General features: G+C 37.5%; 1 protein-coding gene and 1 pseudogene across 1 annotated transcript; one reads left to right on the forward strand and one right to left on the reverse strand.

Moving 5' to 3' along the window:
- Window positions 1-3,615: 3,615 nt before the first annotated feature.
- LOC107598867 (trichohyalin) lies at window positions 3,616-14,396 on the reverse strand. Its single transcript, XM_016290311.1, has 19 exons — window positions 14,155-14,396; window positions 13,997-14,061; window positions 12,764-13,043; window positions 12,523-12,620; window positions 10,360-10,483; window positions 10,117-10,242; window positions 9,025-9,150; window positions 8,832-8,936; window positions 8,426-8,614; window positions 7,428-7,657; window positions 7,048-7,315; window positions 6,862-6,939; window positions 6,591-6,722; window positions 6,436-6,509; window positions 5,052-5,136; window positions 4,870-4,951; window positions 3,977-4,059; window positions 3,809-3,910; window positions 3,616-3,702 (listed from the first exon to the last, which is right to left on the reverse strand). Exons 1-19 carry the CDS (start codon window positions 14,326-14,328, stop codon window positions 3,616-3,618), a joined length of 2,508 nt encoding a protein of 835 aa, XP_016145797.1. The 5' UTR covers window positions 14,329-14,396.
- Window positions 14,397-15,561: 1,165 nt separating this feature from the next.
- LOC107598868 (protein N-lysine methyltransferase METTL20-like) lies at window positions 15,562-17,703 on the forward strand (annotated as a pseudogene).
- The last annotated feature ends 177 nt before the right edge of the window (window positions 17,704-17,880 follow it).

Here is a 17,880-nt window from a genome sequence, read left to right on the forward strand (position 1 = left end):
AAGAGGTCACAAGGTCTTTGGTCAGCTCTTCATCTTGTTGCAGTACCAGACTGTGGTTCATTGGCTGAAAGTCCTCATCCTGAAAGCAATCTTACCAACCAGACTCCAGGTGAGATTAAAATACACTGTTCTCACCCTCTCCCAAATGGTACCCTTGCCCTAATATCAGTTGGACTGATAGCTATACAAGTTTATAGATCATGTTGACCACTCTGAAGTCCAGAACAGTGGAACTCTCAAAAGGGGAATTGAGAGCACTCAAAAGCACCATTCTGAACCCTAAAACAGGTCTCATCAACTCCAACCCTGGAGGGCCAGAGCTGAGCTCTAACCCTAACCAAACACTCCCAAACAAGTTAATCAAAGTATTGAGAACTACTTGCAAATAACAACAGGGAGTTAAACTGGGATTTATACTAAAGTCTACACTGCCCCAGGACTGCAGCTGAAGAGTCTTCTCTCTGAAGAGTCTTCCCTAAAATTATAAACAGGATACCCTACTATGGGGGTATCCAAACCTGTAACAGAGGCCAGCTGGTAAGAGCTGTGCAGGTAAACCTAACTGCCCTAAACTCAAGAGGCGCACTAGAGGCTGTGGTCTTTAACAACCTTGTCAATGCGCTCGCCTCCCATGCCAGTGACTCGGGTCCGAGTCTCACTTGGTGTGGAGTGGTTAGGCCGGAGGGGTTGCTCATGGAGGCCTATCATCCTGCAGAGTTTAACTACAACCCCAATCAAACACACCTAAACCAGTTAATCAAGGTGTTTGGGATTACTTGAAAATAACATTCAGGTGGGTTTGAACCGGGTTGGAACTGAAGTTTCCAGAAGGTAGCCCTCCAGGAGCTGGATTTGTTACCTCTGCCCAGACTCGCAGTCATTTTCTGCCCCCGAATGGAAATTCTAAATCATTTTATTATTCAGAAGGGTGCTCACAAGCTAGTATATAACATCAGTGTCCCCTTTCTCCACGGCCATACTGGTGCAGACTTCAAAGTAGACTTCTACCTGGCATTTTTTGTAAATCATATGACCCAAATGTGGACTTGGAGGAGGACTGTTAGAAATGAGGGTGGCATTTAGGACAGGGCAATTAATAGGCAAAGATCCATACACATTGATTGAGTGGGGCCAAAAAGATGACAAGGTGAGCACATCTGTGTTTCATGACTTGACAGAGGTGGCATGAATTTATTGTGTGATCGGAGATTGGAGTTCATACTCAATCTCTATCTCACAAAATACACTGCATTCACCTTCCTGTCTTAAATTCTACATTAACCAAATTTCACACAAAAAATTACACAAAGCTTAAAATGTCAAGAGGTGCCATATTGTCCACATACAATGCAAAATAGTTCCCAGAAAACTGTTTAATGTCCTGGGAGTGCAGGAAAGCATATTGCACCTCAAATCCCTCCTATCAGATAAATGAATACATTTGTCATGATATGACAGCACGTCTGCCATATGCATACGGCAGGTCCAGCTTACATGACTCTTATGTAAAAGCAAGAGGATTTATCCATCATAAACTAAGCCTAAATGTTTGCTTTTAGTGTTTAGGATTAAACGCTTGTCTTACGAGAGCCAAGATCCACAGGAGATCAGCCTATTTTAATGACATTGTAGTTTAATCCCCCTCCATCTTCAATCCTTCAGACGACAGTCCGATCCCTTTCATTTCAGACCTGCTCAAACCTCAGCAATGGGTGGTCACAGCCATGAGGTCAATTACTTGTACAGCATTCATCTCCATAGATAACACATATGAAATCTCATAGTGTTACATGTGTTGTGTGACTACATATTAGCACTGGTTTTGATATCCAAGTATAGAGAATCATGGACATGTACATGTTTTTAATATACTACATGTTGACATAATAATCTGGCAATTTTTTCCTTATAATGCATATTTTATTGAATATTTCATCTTTTTCTTTTGGCAGAGATGCACCTGCTCATTGTCACTAAGGCAGGTTCTTGTTGGTTTTTAGGCCAATGAAGAGGGATAGATTTACTGTGTAGCACAATTCAAACAGAAATTGTGCTGTGCAACATCATGTTTTTTAACCATAAGTGCTAAATGAAAAGCTGACAAGACCTCAAGTCTGACCCAACCATGGACAGATATTAATGACCTTTATTATACTGGCATTCTGTATCCTATTTTAGAAGACATGTTTGACTGAATATCTTTAAATATCTTGAACTAAATAATATAATTAATTATTATTATGTTACTGTTGTATGTATTAGTGAAATTCAAGACAATAAAAAGTCAGTATATATGGAACAATTAGATAATTGCAAAGATTAATAAATATAGTCTGTTTCATATGACATGTTGTTTTTTTTTGTGTGTGCGTAATTTAAATTTACCTCAAAGTTGTTTCAAACACTTGGAAGCAAAACAACAATACTGAAAATCTGGCAACATGCTTATGAAAATTAGTTTTATTTTTAATAGCTGTACTGTGTAATTCATAATAAATGGCGATTAATAAAGAAACTGCCAGTGCAGTATGAATTTTCATCACTCCAGACGCTGGCTCCCCTCTCCTCTTCAAATGGACCCTTCCGTATCTTCCAAATCTGAGCCACAAACCTCAACCTGCCTTGCAAGGAATGTTCCATCACTGCAGCCCAGGGGAAATTTATCCTGTTGTAAGTTTGGTTGAGGAGATATTACTTTGGCTGGACCAGCAAGACAGAAAATAAACATAATTACACCACAATAAATGAATGATAGCGTTCTGCGAAACTAAAATAATAGGACCCCACACAAATGTCCAAAAGTTGAACAATCAAATTGGCCTGATTTTTCCATATATGATTGGACTGGTCACACTTTTCACCTTCAAGCAGATTTTCATTTCTCTCTTTTAGATTTCCCATTGCATCTCTCACTGCTGACATCTGCGAGGGAAGTAAGTGTGGGACATTTCAATGCTTTTTTTTCAGGGTTCACTGATTTTAATATCGCACCACAGCACTAAAGCTGTTTATCCCATTGTACTTCTATTTTAAGTGCTGTACGGATAAAACAACTACACAACATTTGGAATTTCATTCAATACAGGGTTTCTGATGTGTTTTATCCCTGCTTCTGACCACATCTCTGCAGACGCCCTCTTGCAACCCTAAAAGCTGCTTATGTGCCCCTTCATCCCAGCATGCTCTTCGATTACGACAAAATGTGAGATCAGGACACTCCGATTAGAGTCTAAAACCTGATGTGCTTATGCATGGAGTTGTTTTGTTTCTAAAACTTCCCTCTCTGAGATATCACAGATTTAGAAACAGAACAACAATTCCATCAAGTATCTTATTAAAATATGACTGGTAGGGCAGGTTTTGTTTGTATGTTTTTACTATAATCATCATCATAACCTACCTTGGTTGTCTTGCTTGATTAATAATGTGCCCATTCAGTGTGTCTGACCATCCATTTCATGGGCTCACTTACTGATTTCTCCACAGATTTTCAGTTAGGAACAGGAGGAGGGGGAGGGGAGAATGATGGAGCCTCTGAGTCTGGAATTTCCCCACAGTCTCATTTTTATATAAGAAGAAGTGGAAATAAACCCACCTTGGGGGGAAGATTATGAATCAAACTGACTGACAACTGACAGAGTGTTTATGCTGCTCTACTGACCTCTCTCCACGCTGCTCTCTCTCTCTGAACAGACTTTTCAGCTGTAGCACAGAAAGGAGACACAAACAAGCACAGACAGGAAGTAAATACTATAACACTTTTTCTGATGAAGTGTTTAGGAGTTTTACTGTGGACACGGTGCAGCACCTGCTCGGTGACCTGCCTCCTCTGTTGGTTTGGATCTACAAGGTCCGAACCCGCGGGTTTCTGTTTTTTAGTCTCTAATGGAGATTCTTTCTCTGTTTTGTCCTACGGAATGAAATGTCAATGAATAAACACACTAACACACATGTGCAAACAAACATCAGTCCGTACCTGCTGGGGAGGTTCAAGATCCTGCCGTTTTTGTAAAGTTCGGTCTCTTTCCTGCTCAAGCGTTTCTGCTCGCCTTCTGCTTTCTGGAGCCAAAACATAAAAACCAAGTACGTTGCAGGAAGATACTCATGAATGCTTAGCTAACACATTCCTGTTGTACAAAATGTGCATTCTTCAGTTATTTTGGCAGGAACATTTCTCCAGTACACAAGGGGGCGATGGAGTCACCTACAAACTGCTGTGCTTTTAAAGTCCGCGTGAACCGGAAGTTGCTGCCAACTTAATTTCAGTGTAGTGACCTATTTCCAGCTGAAACGGAATATTGAATAGAGGGCATGGTTTTATGTTTGCGCTCCTCCTCTCTGTCTCTCACTCATACTGTAGCAATCTTACGGTTGAAGGGGTGTGTTTAAGGATATTCTGCCCAAGCCGTCAAACTGACGTCATCAGAAAAGGAATGCCATTCCATAGAGGAAGCAAATGACCAGATTTTGTTTAAAGATTACCAAAACAAAAAAAAATTTTCAGCAGATTAACTTGCACGGATTAATTGTTTACATCAAGACTAGCAATGTGCGCTAGTAAAGTAAATAAAGTCAATTTTGATTTCATGCGGATTGCTTTAAGCAGTATTCAGGTAGCAAGCTATACACAGGTCGACAGTTTCAATTTATTTTAGTTTCAAACTACTCTGCCACCTTTACAGCAGATGCTAATGCTAATATGCTACAGAGCGCCTTCTAGTGTAAACGTTACACCTACTTGCACTGTGTTTTAAACACACTTCGGAACACAACAACATGTAAAATCGAGCTGGTATATCTAGGAGCTTTTGTGTTCTATTAATTATGATACATTTTTGGCCTTCACTCAATCTTAGCATGAGGAAATACCTTCTAGCAGGGCCTTCAGTGACTCAGGACTGCATTCATTGACCACTTCCTTTCTCGACAGCAGACCTTTGTGTCCAAAAATCTGCCCGAGGTAAGAGGCACAAAGACGTGTGATACTGAAACCTCGTCAGATTAATCTGTTCTGCCGTGAGAAAGATTTAACGTCATGGCTGTCGTTGTACCTCCTGCTCCAGGGCAGATATCTTGATCTGAGCCTCTGCTTTCTGTGTTATCCTCTGTATCTCCAGGTTCTTCAGATCTTGATCCCTGTGGTAGAAAGAGAAAAAGAGCTGATGACAAGAACCTGTCATATAGTTTATTGTTCCATAAAGGAACAATAAGCGGCTGCTTCCTGTTTTACTAGTTTTTGATAGCACTGCATGGTCACACTCATGACCGTTAAACCCCCAACTGGAAATAAATGGTCTTAAACGATCTGAATTGTGCAACTTAAGGTCCTTAAACAGTCACATACATCATTCATTCAAATATGGCCATAACTATAAATTTATGTTAGCACTGGTTATGTTGATATAAAATATATATATATATATATATATAGTGTACAGATAAACATGGCATAAATATATTGCTAATATATTTTAAAATATATTTACAAAATACATATTTTTACTTATAATTGCTCATTTATATATGGGACATATATTGTATTATATTATATTATATTATATTATATTATCAATCTAATCTTTCTTGGTTAAATAAACATTACTTACACTATCAGAAAATTTTATTTTATATTTTTACATTAACAATGTAATCAATATTCTATTTATTAAAGCCAAGTATGAATCTCATCAAGTTTGAACACAGGAATATATTATTTTATATATATAAAATATATTCAAATAGAAAGCAGTTATTTTAAATAGTAAAAATATTTCACAATATTAATGCTCTTGCTGTATTTTGGATCAAATAAATGCAGGCTTAATGAGCAGAAGAGAATTATGTAAAAAAGTTCTTCTACTGTGCTCCAGGGGGCCCTACAGGATTTTCTGTGGTAAGGGATAAAATGGATGTAGGCAGCAGAGTAAGAGATACCAGAATTACAACTCCGCAATCTCAATTTTCACTGATGGTTCCAAAGATCACGAGACAGGACGAGCATCAGCAGCTGTATTCCTCTAAGTACCGTCTGAAGTTCTCTTCTAAAATGAGCATTTTTATCAGGCTCCCATATTTGTTCAGTTATTTCACTTTAATGGCATAGAAAAGGACCTATACATTGCAATTAGAGTAAAATTACTGAACCTAAACATAGGAGCCTGATGAAAATGCTCATTTTAGAAAACAAATGTCAGATGGCACTTAGAGGCTTTTGCACCTGAACTCTTCATATATATATATATATATATATATCAACTTTTGATTGGTAGTGCATTTTTTCCCTTTCATTTTTTCCCTTTAATTCCCCACATACCGAGCATATATTTGAAATATGCATTTTGGTCAGAAAATAAACGTTTAATATTACATATAATTTAAATCATATAAACACGTGTTTTTTTCATACGGGAATGATTATGAGTAAAATATACATACTTTTCTTTAATTTCCTGATCTCTCTTTGCAAGAAGCTGCTCCAACCTCTGGACCTCATCGCTCTGTTGTGACTCCTGCACAAGAAAAATCATATCTCTGTTATCGCATCAGTCAACCAAGATGACACAGATCTCTGTCAGGTTTGCAGGTCCCACCTGATGGTGAGCAGACTGCAGCTCCTGGAGCTGTTCCTCCAGCTCAGTGTCTCTGATTTTCAGCATGTCCCTCACCTTCAGCAGCTCCGCCTTCACCTGCACCAACTCTCCATCCACGACTTCAAGAGACACCTTGGACATGACATTTTTAACATTGGGAGGTTAAAAAACAGTTTGACCTACAAGTTGACATTGTGACCAAACAGCTCTTTAAATGCATATTATATATTTATTCACGAGGGACTTTTTTGACTTAGAACAAAGGACATACAGAGCTACCCGTGAGTCTCTGCTGCACTTGGCTTTGGTCCCTCTCAGGCTCTATCTGTTGCGAAACTTCAGGCTCTCGCTGTAAGTCAGAGTAAAGATATACTGACATAAAACACAGCAACACTACACTTGACAAATGGTCACATTAGACCAATGAAAGGAAACAAAAAATGAAAACAAAAGTTACGTTGTCATTCACTCGCTGTTGACTCTTGAGCTCATCGAGTTCTGCTTGTGTCGAGCATAACGTCATCGCCACATCCAGCCACCTCTCATTCCAGTGAGCAGCCAGTTTCCTCAACTCCTCCTTTTCCTGCTCAAGCTCCGCCCTCATTTGATGTTGCTCCTCCTCTTTATGCTTATACCCCGCCTCCGAGATTTTGACTTTTTTTTCCAGGTCTTGACATTTTAATTGCAGAGTCTGATTTTCTTGTTCTAGATTGTCCTGCAATTCTCTGTATATATGGAATTAATAACCTGGATCAGAGCCAAAAAAATCTGTACAGTCAATATTAATAATCATTTCCAAGCAACACTGAAGTTAGATAATGGACAGAGTTGTCCGACCTGTGCTGGCAGCATCTCTCTCCCAGCTCTATCATCTTCTCATGAAGTCCATCATCAAATGTTTTCCTCAGTTCCTCTTTCTCTCCTATCAGCTGCAAGCGCTCAGTCTCCAGTGCCGCAATCTGATTGGTTTGGATCAGTTTCTCTGCCTCCAGCTCGTGTAGCTGGTTAAGAATCACCTGTAGTCTCTCTGTAGCTTTGGTCAGATCAGATGACAGCTTTTCGTTCAACTGAAATTCCAAAGTATTCAGAAAAGGGTTGTTCAGAACAATTCAGAACAAACTAAAAAAAATGAAAGGGTTTTAATGAAAGCCAATCAAATTGCTTAACATTTTTTTGATTATATAATATATATAATATTAATGTTATTATTTTCTAATGCTATTATTTTAAACAGTCTTTAAAATAATAGAATTTCACCTGATATATAATATAATAAAATATATCTGGCAGAGATCATCTGGAAAAGTCAGATCAAACATTCAAAATATTAGCATTAAAAAAATGAGAGCATTATTTATTTTTGAAAGATGTCTCATGCTCACCAAGGCTGCATTTATTTAATTAAAAGTATAGAAAAAAACGGTAATATTGTGAAACATTATTACCGGTACATTAAAAACCGTTTTCAATGTTATTATATTTTAAAATGTAATTTATTCCTGTAATGGTAAAAATTCAGCATCATTACTCCAGTCTTCAGTGTCACACAAATCAGAAATCATTCTAATATGCTGATTTGCTGCTCAAAAACATTTATTATTATGATCAATGGTGAAAACGGTTGTACTGCTTAATATTTCTGTGGAAACTGCAAAAGACAGCATTTATTTTAAATGGATTTTTTCAGTTGCATTAATTGGGTTTTTACTCTCACTTTGGATCAATTTAATCTGTCCTTAATGAATACAAATATTAATTTATTTCATAAAAGAACCCCAAATTTACGAATGGTGGCATATTTTTGTACACAGATTTGGAAAAGAGTGACCTCTGACCTCTTTAATGGAAAGCAGCTCCTCCTTCATCAACATGGTTTCCCTCTTCTGTTTGTTGGTCTGGCTCTTAGCTTGAGACAGCTCAGAATGGAGCTCACACACCTGCTCAGTGAAGCCCTGTTTGCTCCTCTGCTCCCTCTGCAACTGCAGATCCAAAGCCTGGATCCTCTGATGGAGCTCTGCGTTCTCCTTTACAGACATAGACAGAAAGGTCAGCGTTTATACCATATCACATCTAAAACAGTGCTTCTGAACTGGAGGACTGCGACCCAGAAAAGGTCAAGGACAGCAGGGGCAATCAATGCTAAAAGCAAGTAGTACAATGTGTTCTATAAATACAATTTTGTCTGATAAAACTGTTGATATTGTGTTAGGTCATAGCTTAATATGAAATGTGATGTCAGACCTGGACAAGACAGTCTTTGTCCATTAAAGCTCCGGATAGTTTGACCTTTAAGTCATTCAGATTGTCTTCTAGTCTCCGGGTTTTAGTGGAAAACACGTCTTTTTCCTAATGAAAGGAGATAATAGTTTTTTCTGGCAGTAATGGATGTAATAATGAAAGATTAGAGAGTGTAGCACAGTTTTTTTGCTCATACCATCTCCATTTGTCCCAGACGGCTGCGGGACTCATTCAGCTGGTCCTCTAGCTCTTTCTGGGTCTGGATGGAGCTGCTCAGTCTTTGTTCCAACTCTTCTGCTTGGTTAATTGCCTCATGTTTCCTCTGTGTAAATGTATGCACACTTTTTGAATCTAAACTTAGCAAAATCTCAGCTTAATTTTTGTGCATTAAATGTAACTTTAATCACAATGAGTAAACTTTTAAAGGAACAGCTCACCCCAAAATTTTAATTCTGCCATCGATTACTTATTTTCTATGTTGTTCCAAACGTGTATGACTTTCATTCTTCTGTAGAACACAAAAGAAAATTTTTGAAGAATGTTTGGTAACACTTTACGTATTATGCCTTTATGTATAATGCATTATAAATGTAGTTTTAATGCAATACCTTATAATGCATTGTACAGTCTCATAAATAATTATAACCACAGTTAATACATTATAACACTTATCAATTCATTGTTACACTACACATTTTAAATTAGGTTATAATTATTTACGACAAGATATAATGTATTACAACGAATAATCATAATGCATTATAGCCTTTAATAACCATTTATAATGCATTGTACATAAAGGCTTTACGTAAAGTGTTACCGATTGTTTTTCTTGTCTTAAAAGTTATTTTAGTATTATTAACTATATTTATTTTTATGTTTTCATTTTAATTCTAGGTTGTTATTTTAGTAATTTTGTTGTGTTTTTGTCATTCTTATTAGTATTTTTTATATTGCTATTCTGTATTATTATTTTAGCTTTAAATGTTTATTTCCACTTTTAGTGCTTCAATTTAAACTTATTTCAGTTAGTTGCCAAGGCAACAGTTCTAATTTTCATTTAGTTTATAGTTTGTATTTTACTTTATTACTTTTTATATCTTTTTTAATAATTTTAGTTATAGTTGACAGTAATAGCCTCGTTTTTGGACCCTTCCTTTGACTTCCACTGTATAGACTCATTCAAAATCTTCTTTTGCGTTTCATGTAAGAAAGTCATAGAGGTTTGAACAAACATGAAGGTGAGTAAATAAATAATGACAAAATGTTCATTTTTTCAGTGTTTAACCTCTTCAGAGGAGTGGAGCTGTCTCAGTGCGCTGTCTTTCTCATACTCTACGTCTTCTGTTCTCTCCTCTTCTTTTCTGAGAGCTTCTCTGAGCTTCTTTATCTCTTTCTCAACCTGCCTCTGTCCCTGGTGGAAGCAGCAGCATGCAGTACAAAACCTTCTTAATAGACTGAAAGTATCAGAGATGAAGGTTTCTCACATACGTTTGCAGACATTTTTTGTCACACACACAGTGTGCTCTACCTCTCTGAGGATTTGGTCTTTTGCAGCGGGCAGAGTTCTGCTGAGAGGGTTTGGTGATGTGGGTGGACTTCTTCTCTCCAGGTTAGACCTCATCTTCAAAATGTCCAACTCAAGCTGCAGAACTCTTTGTTTACACGGAGTGAATCAACATATCAAATCAAGACAGAAATGAAATGTGTAAAAGTGTCTGTTTTGCTTTTTTCAAATGTTATGGATAATTTTTTCATTGTAAATTACATTGTTGACACAATTTGAGCACAATAATAATTCAAAATGAGCATTCATTTCTGATTCGTAGTATTTGGTTTGCTCCTGATCTCCAGTCTGATTTGAGTTGATCCAAATAGCATCTTATGCTTCAATGGATGCAAGAATATCTGATCATCTGTACAAAGGTGTCACATGATGAATAGCAAAAATGTGTGACTTAGAAATAGTGCAAAATTCTCAATATTTATTTGCATTAAACAAAATGTAAAGAAATCTTTTTAAAAATGTGTTTATTTTCAGGGGAAAGAAATAGAGTGATATTAGACTTTTGGACCCCACTGTATGATACCATTCAAAGATTTGGGGTCAGTAAGATTTTTTTCTTAAAGAAATTAATACTTTTATCCAGCAAAGACGCCTTCAACAGTTCAAAGTGACACTATTTATAATGTTACATTATCAGTATAGGGCCGCCCAGGGCCCCAGCTCTCTTAAGAGCAGGTCCATCGGTTGCACCGCCGATGGGACGGCCCTTTAACTGTACATCTGTCTATTTTTTTGGGGGGGGGGGAAGTCGTGGTCTAATGGTTAGAGTCGGACTCATAACCCAAAGGTTGCGGGTTCGAGTCTCATACCGGCAGGGATTGTAGGTGGGGGGAGTGAATGAACAGCGCTCTCTTCCACCTTCAATACCACGACTGAGGTGCCCTTGAGCAAGGCACCGTACCCCCAACTGCTCCGGGCGCAGCAGCATAAATGGCTGCCCACTGCTCCGGGTGTGTGTTCACGGTGTGTGTGTGTTCACTGCTGTGTGTGTGCACTTTGGATGGGTAAATGCAGAGCACTAATTCCGAGTATGGGTCACCATACTTGGCCACATGTCACGTCACTGTCACGGTCAATAGAGTTCTATTTTAAATAAATGCTGTTCTTTTGAAATTTCTGCTCAGCAAAGAATATTGAAAAAAAAGTGTCACGTTTCCACACAAAAAATATGAAGCAGCACAAAGGGTTTCAACAATAATAAGAAGAAATGTTTCTTTAACAGCACATTAGCATATTAAAATGATTTGTGAAGGATCACGTGACACTGAAGACTGGAGTAATGATGCTGAAAATTCAGCTTTGCATGACAGGAATAAATTACATTATAAAATATATTCAAATAGAAAACCTTTATTTTAAATCATAATAATATTTCAGAACATTGATGTTTTACTGTATTTTTGATCAAATAAATGAAGAAATGCAGCATTGGTGAGCATAAGAGACTTTTCCAAATACAAACCTTTTTACCGACGCCGAAACTTTTGAATGGTAATGTATGTATGCATAAATGAAATACTGTAAAGTTCTAAGTAGCAGTGTGTCCTTGCAAAAAATAAATTATTGTATGTTGATTAAATGTTAATTGTTAAAACTAACATTAATGTACTTGTCACATAGAGTATAGTCTCAGCCTCAGACGTCTCGCCCACGGAACGTTGGCTAAACGTCTGATGCATATGGCACACAAAAGTGGAAACACTTCAGGAGTTTCGAAGTCGTCGTCAGATTGGTTGAATTATACAGGATTTCCGGTAGACGTGCGTGTCACATTCTTTAACGTTCAACAAAGATGCCCCCTCACAAAAGAAGAAAGCCGTCGTGTTTACAACTGTGATGATGAGCGCTTATCAGGATCAACAAAATGCTGGATTTTCAAAAGTATGTGAAATATTTAAAGTTCGTGGCATAGAATCTTTAAAATACGTCAGAGAGTTTTACACACCGGTATGTTATTGTGGCGACATTTCCACGCCCCGAAATGTGACGATGAACAAAACGAACTGTGATTGGTTGTTTGACATGTCGGTCAAACGGCCTCATGGGTGGGCCTTGGCCAATGAAAGCTGTCATGAATTCCAGGTCTGGCTACGCGATACTACATAGATTATGGCCAATATAACTCACTTGTCATGTAATTCCCCTCGACGGCGGCGTTCCTCAAATCGGCTCAGCTCTGCAGCTTCCTTGTCTTGTTCAAGAGCACTCACTGCTTCAGACAGCTGCTGTGGGGGAGGAAGATCAACAGCGATGAGGGTTCCTTGTAAACAACAGCACACTTTGATATCCCTTTCCTGTTTACTGTCCCATCAAACTAAACCAATCGTAAAATTCTGTGTCTGCAGAGCTCAAACTGCTTCAACCGTACCTTGTGCTTCATCTCTAGGACGTTTGAGATGCTCTGGCTTTGTTGAAGCTGAGATCCTTTGGTTTTCAGAAGGTCTGTCTGAGCATCCAGGTGACCTCTGGCCTCTCGGAGCCTCTGGATGAGCTCTGCTCTCTTCATGCTGCTTTCCTCCAGAGCAGCACTGAGCTCAAAGTCTTCAGCAGAAGAGTGTGATCGCGGAGCTCCTTCTGGAGCCAGACGGGATGCAGATGACCATCTCGTCATGCCCAGGGAGCCCCTGTGGTTCTGGCTGCCAAGAGTGCTGGTTTAGAGACATGTCAATGTTTTTATCATTCATCAGCTGGAAAAAATTATTTTGAAAGTGATTCATCATTCCAGTGATATTGGTCCTCTGTGATATTATCATTGTGGTGTGTGGACTTCACTATTCTCATAGAATTAAAATGATTATTAAAACTTTATATTGTTATAATTTCCTTGAAATTCCTCACCTTCAGGCCATCCAAGATGTAGATGAGTTTGTTTCTTCATCAGAACAAATTTAGAAAAATGTTGCATTACATCACTTGCTCACCAATGGAGTGAATGGGTGCCATCAGAATGAGAGTCCAAGCAGCTGATAAAAACATCACAATAATCCACAAGTAATCCACACCACTCTAGTCCATCAATTAACATATTGTAAAGTGAAAAGATGCATGTTTGTAAAAAAACAAATTCATCATTAACTGGCCAAAATACCAGAATACCAAAATCCTTAATAACATTTCCTCCAGTGAAAAAGTCAATCCTCTGTTGTTCTCCTACATCAAAATCCACCCACATATTTGTTTAGAACTCTTTTCACTTGTAAACGGTGATTGATCTGTGCATATTTCTATCCTGCTTCAGACTAAACGATTTTTCCCTGGAGAAATTAATGTTATGAATAGAGGACTTGTATTTTAGTTAAAAACGTCTTAATGGTGGATTTGTTTCGTACAAACATGCACCTTTTCAATTCAAGACATTAACTGATGGACTGGAGTCGTGTGAATTACTCGTGGATTATTGTGATGTTTTTATCAGCTGTTTGGACTCTCATTCTGACGGCACCCATTCACTGCAGAGGATTCATTAGTGAGCAAGTGATGTAATGCTAAATTTCTTAAAATCTGTGAAGAAACAAACTCTACATTTTGGATGGCCTGAAGGTGAGTACATTTATTAGTACATTTTCATTTTTTAGGTGAACTATTCCTTCAAAGCACTAACCTGGTGCTGATTTTTGAGCGGTCAGTCAATCCAGATAAGCCTACACAACTCCATGCGGGAGATTTCTGAAAAGAAGCGTCATATTTGTTAAAATTTGGTAAAAGATTATTTTAAAAAAATAATTTGTTTTGATCCTCAGAGCTTCACTTTGTACATACCCGAGCTTTAAGAAGAGATCTACTATCCCAAAAGTCAAGATCTGAGAGAGCGAGGGGACTTTGAGACCTAAGAGTGCGCCAGAAAGATGTACGGCCCGGGTCAGCGTCCCATTCCTGCTCACTCCAGAATCCTGAAGGTGAAAGGCTTCTTCTTTCTCCTCTCCACTTGGCCATATCCAAAAGTGAGTTGAGATACTGTGTACTCAGCTGCAGATTGTCCTGCCCTTATACAAAACTATTTCACACGGACCAGACAGTTTGAACCTAGCATGCCAGAGTGGCACAACAACATGGAAACAATGTCTAATGTTTATTTGTTGCTAGAATCTTTTTAAACTTAGTTACTTGACAATCAAGCAGTATCTGTGGCAGAGGGGGCTTTGTAGCATTTGCTCTTTTATAATATGCATAATATTAAGAGTAAACATTCATAGTACTATTAATTGAGATAAATTTGTCACTAATGCTGTCTATTATTAATTTACAAGTACATAATCACCAAAACAATATAATGTACCTTTTGTATCCTTGGTGATAGCTGTTTTTCCTCCTTGTGTTTTGATTTCACACACACTCAGTACTTGACACTCAGTCAGTTTCCTTATTGAGCAGTCAGTGCTGTTGAACCAGAAGCCTTGGCAGCAGGTATCTATGGTGACTGTCACATACAGGACGCAGCCCACCTCTTCACTGAATAATCATTTTGTGAGCTCACGGGACTATTTCTGGAAGGTATGATTACAATGATGAAGATTTAACATGCACCTGCCAGAAGACAGTAACCAGTCAATAACAACAATGACATAAAATGTTCCATGACAATTAAAATAATCAATTTATTTTTATTTAGCTATTTCATTTTAATTTATCATTAATAATCATATATATACATTGATATATATATATATCATATATCAATATATATATAATATTATTCTCATTATTTAAAATGGTTTGAAATGACTTAAGGTCAGTGCATATTTAAAGTAAATGTATTTTTTGAAGTACAAGTGTACATTCCCATATGAATGTGGTAATATCGTGGTATATATCAAATGAGATAATTCCTTGTTTTGTGTGAAATAGTAATGTTGTTACAATATGCACTCATGACACAGTGAGTTGGTGTTAAGAAGAGAAAAGTTTTGAAGAGAGAGATCTGTTCCAGTGCTGGTTACGGACTACTATTAAAAGTTATGTAAGGTAATGTTGTCTACATAAGACATAACAGTTCTTTATCCCCCCCCATGTATTCATGTTTACAGCTTTTTAATTTAAACGAGTACATTTTAAATGTTCTTACCATGCTAACATGTTCCAAAAGAGTGATGATAACTGGCAAATATATCATCGTATTACTATTACTTGTGTTATTGATTCCTGGTAAGCTTTTAGTGGGATGTTTTTTCCCCTTGTTAATGGGACAATTTACAAAGTTCAAAATTAAAGTGTATATCTTCGTAACGTTGCAGACGTGCCAAGCCGGTCTGCGCATGCGTGACAGACATGTGGACGAAACGTAAATATAGGAACAGGAGGGAGTTTGACTCGTTTAAGCATCGCAGACATGTACAGAGGAATAATCCTGTGTTTCCGCGATCAGGGCACTTTAAACCCATTTCAAAGAGGAACGAGTTGTTTAATGCGTCGTGATACGTGAGAAGCGTCAGATCAGAGGATGATATAAAGAACTTCATTATAGACAACAGAAATAGTGAGCTCCCGAAGCTTAACCCCAGAGATTTCTTTAGGACTCTTCACCCCCATCTGCCGGTTCTGGACGGAGAAACCTGAATTATGGCCTTTCCCTGATCCGCACTGGGCAATATATCGGCCCGGTGGACAGGCGATGGCTAGGTAACAAATCATTAATAATATTAAACGCTACGGTAGATTTTAGGTTAGTTACTGTAAGATACGTTCAGTCTACCTGCGTTATTGTGTCGTTTTTATTAATGATGCAGTTCTGAGTGGACTGTTTTCTCAGGTATCTGTTCAATAACCCCGAGGTGTCTGGAGGCAGAAAGGTGCTAGTTCTCGGCTGTGATTGTGGAGCATCAGCCATTGCTGCCAAACTCACTGGAGCTTCCCGTGTTGTTGCCAATGACATTGATCCAAGTGAGACTTGTGTTCCTGCTGCACCTCATACCTGAAATAAGAATAACCGTGATTTGTACAATTCAACTTGACGAGTAAACTAAACGTCCTTATAGATCTACTTTCTTGCAGAGTTTATCAAAAACATGGTGGCCAAAATGATTAGAACATTAGTATTTTCACCAGCTAAAAATGGTTTTAAGTCAGTGAAGATCTATTTGACATTTTTTGACAGCATCCTCATTTTACAGCATTTTTACACAAGTGCCTAAAACTTTTAACCGACTACTGTTGCTATGCAGGTAGGTTTCTTGAAGCGTCTTCGAGACGTTGCCACAGTTCTTCTGGATTTAGTCCGTCTCAGTTTGTTCTGTTCCTTCATGTCATTCCAGACAGACTGATGATGATGATAAAATCAGATCTGGCTGTTGTCAGACAAAAATCTCACTGGATTATTACAATTAATGGCAAAATGAATGTTTGGAAATGTAAACTGATATTTCCTACGGATACACTACAGCAAAAGATTCAAATAACTGGCTTAAAACCATTTTTTAGCTGGTGATAATATTCACATTGATTATTTATAATCAATTTAATGTTTTTAACAAAAATAATTCATTTAAACATTGATTTAATAGAAAACTGTCCATTAAGGTGAAAAATACAAAAGAATACTTGTACTTTGAACACACATAAATGATGTGACACTTAATCATGAAATTTTCAAACACACAAATAATAATAATAAGATAAAATGTTTAAATAATAACATTTACATGGTTATAAGTGTCTTAAGCAGGGTTATTATAGTTAACTAAAACTAAACCCATAATAAAAGTGAAATGAAATAAAAGCTATATATAAAACCTTTTTATTTATAAAACTGATGTACCAAATTAAACTGCAACAAGAATAAATAAAAACTATCTAGACACGTATATAAAGAAACAAAAATTACCAAAAAATGCAACTAAATGACTAAAACATTAACTAAAATGAAAATGTAAAATATAAATTCAAAACTGATTTCATGTTGGTTACACCACACTGACTGACAAAGGTTTTATAATATTAAACATAAGTGCTTCGTTTTATTATTACAGTTGCTGCCATTGCCACAAAAATGAACTTTGAACTGAACAATCTGGACCCTGTGTGACAGACAACATGATCGGCTCAAAACCTGATGCCTGGGACCTCATTCTTCTCGGAGACATGTTCTATGATGATCTGGCTGATCGTCTGCATAAGTGGCTCCAGACATGCATAACCACACACGGAGCACAAGTGCTTATTGGTGACCTGGGATGGGCTCAATTTGAAAGCCATGACATCAGAAGATTATTACATAAACTGGCTCACTTTGAGCTGCCCGACTCGGTCAAAGAGGAGAACTACAGACTAACAAATAGCACAGTGTGGTGCTACAACTACAAACCTGATCTATAACAGCTAAAGCATTCATGTGTAAGTACAGTATGGATGTGAATAAAACATTATTCAAGAAAATGCAAATATGTATTTTATATAATCTATCTATCTATCTACAGTGGGGCAAAAAAGTATTTAGTCAGGCACCAATTGTGCAAGTTCTCCCACTTAAAAAGATGAGAGAGGCCTGTAATT

The sequence above is a fragment of the Sinocyclocheilus grahami genome, unplaced genomic scaffold (assembly GCF_001515645.1).
Source record: "Sinocyclocheilus grahami isolate Dianchi unplaced genomic scaffold, SAMN03320097.WGS_v1.1 scaffold257.1, whole genome shotgun sequence".
Lineage (NCBI taxonomy): Eukaryota > Metazoa > Chordata > Actinopteri > Cypriniformes > Cyprinidae > Sinocyclocheilus > Sinocyclocheilus grahami.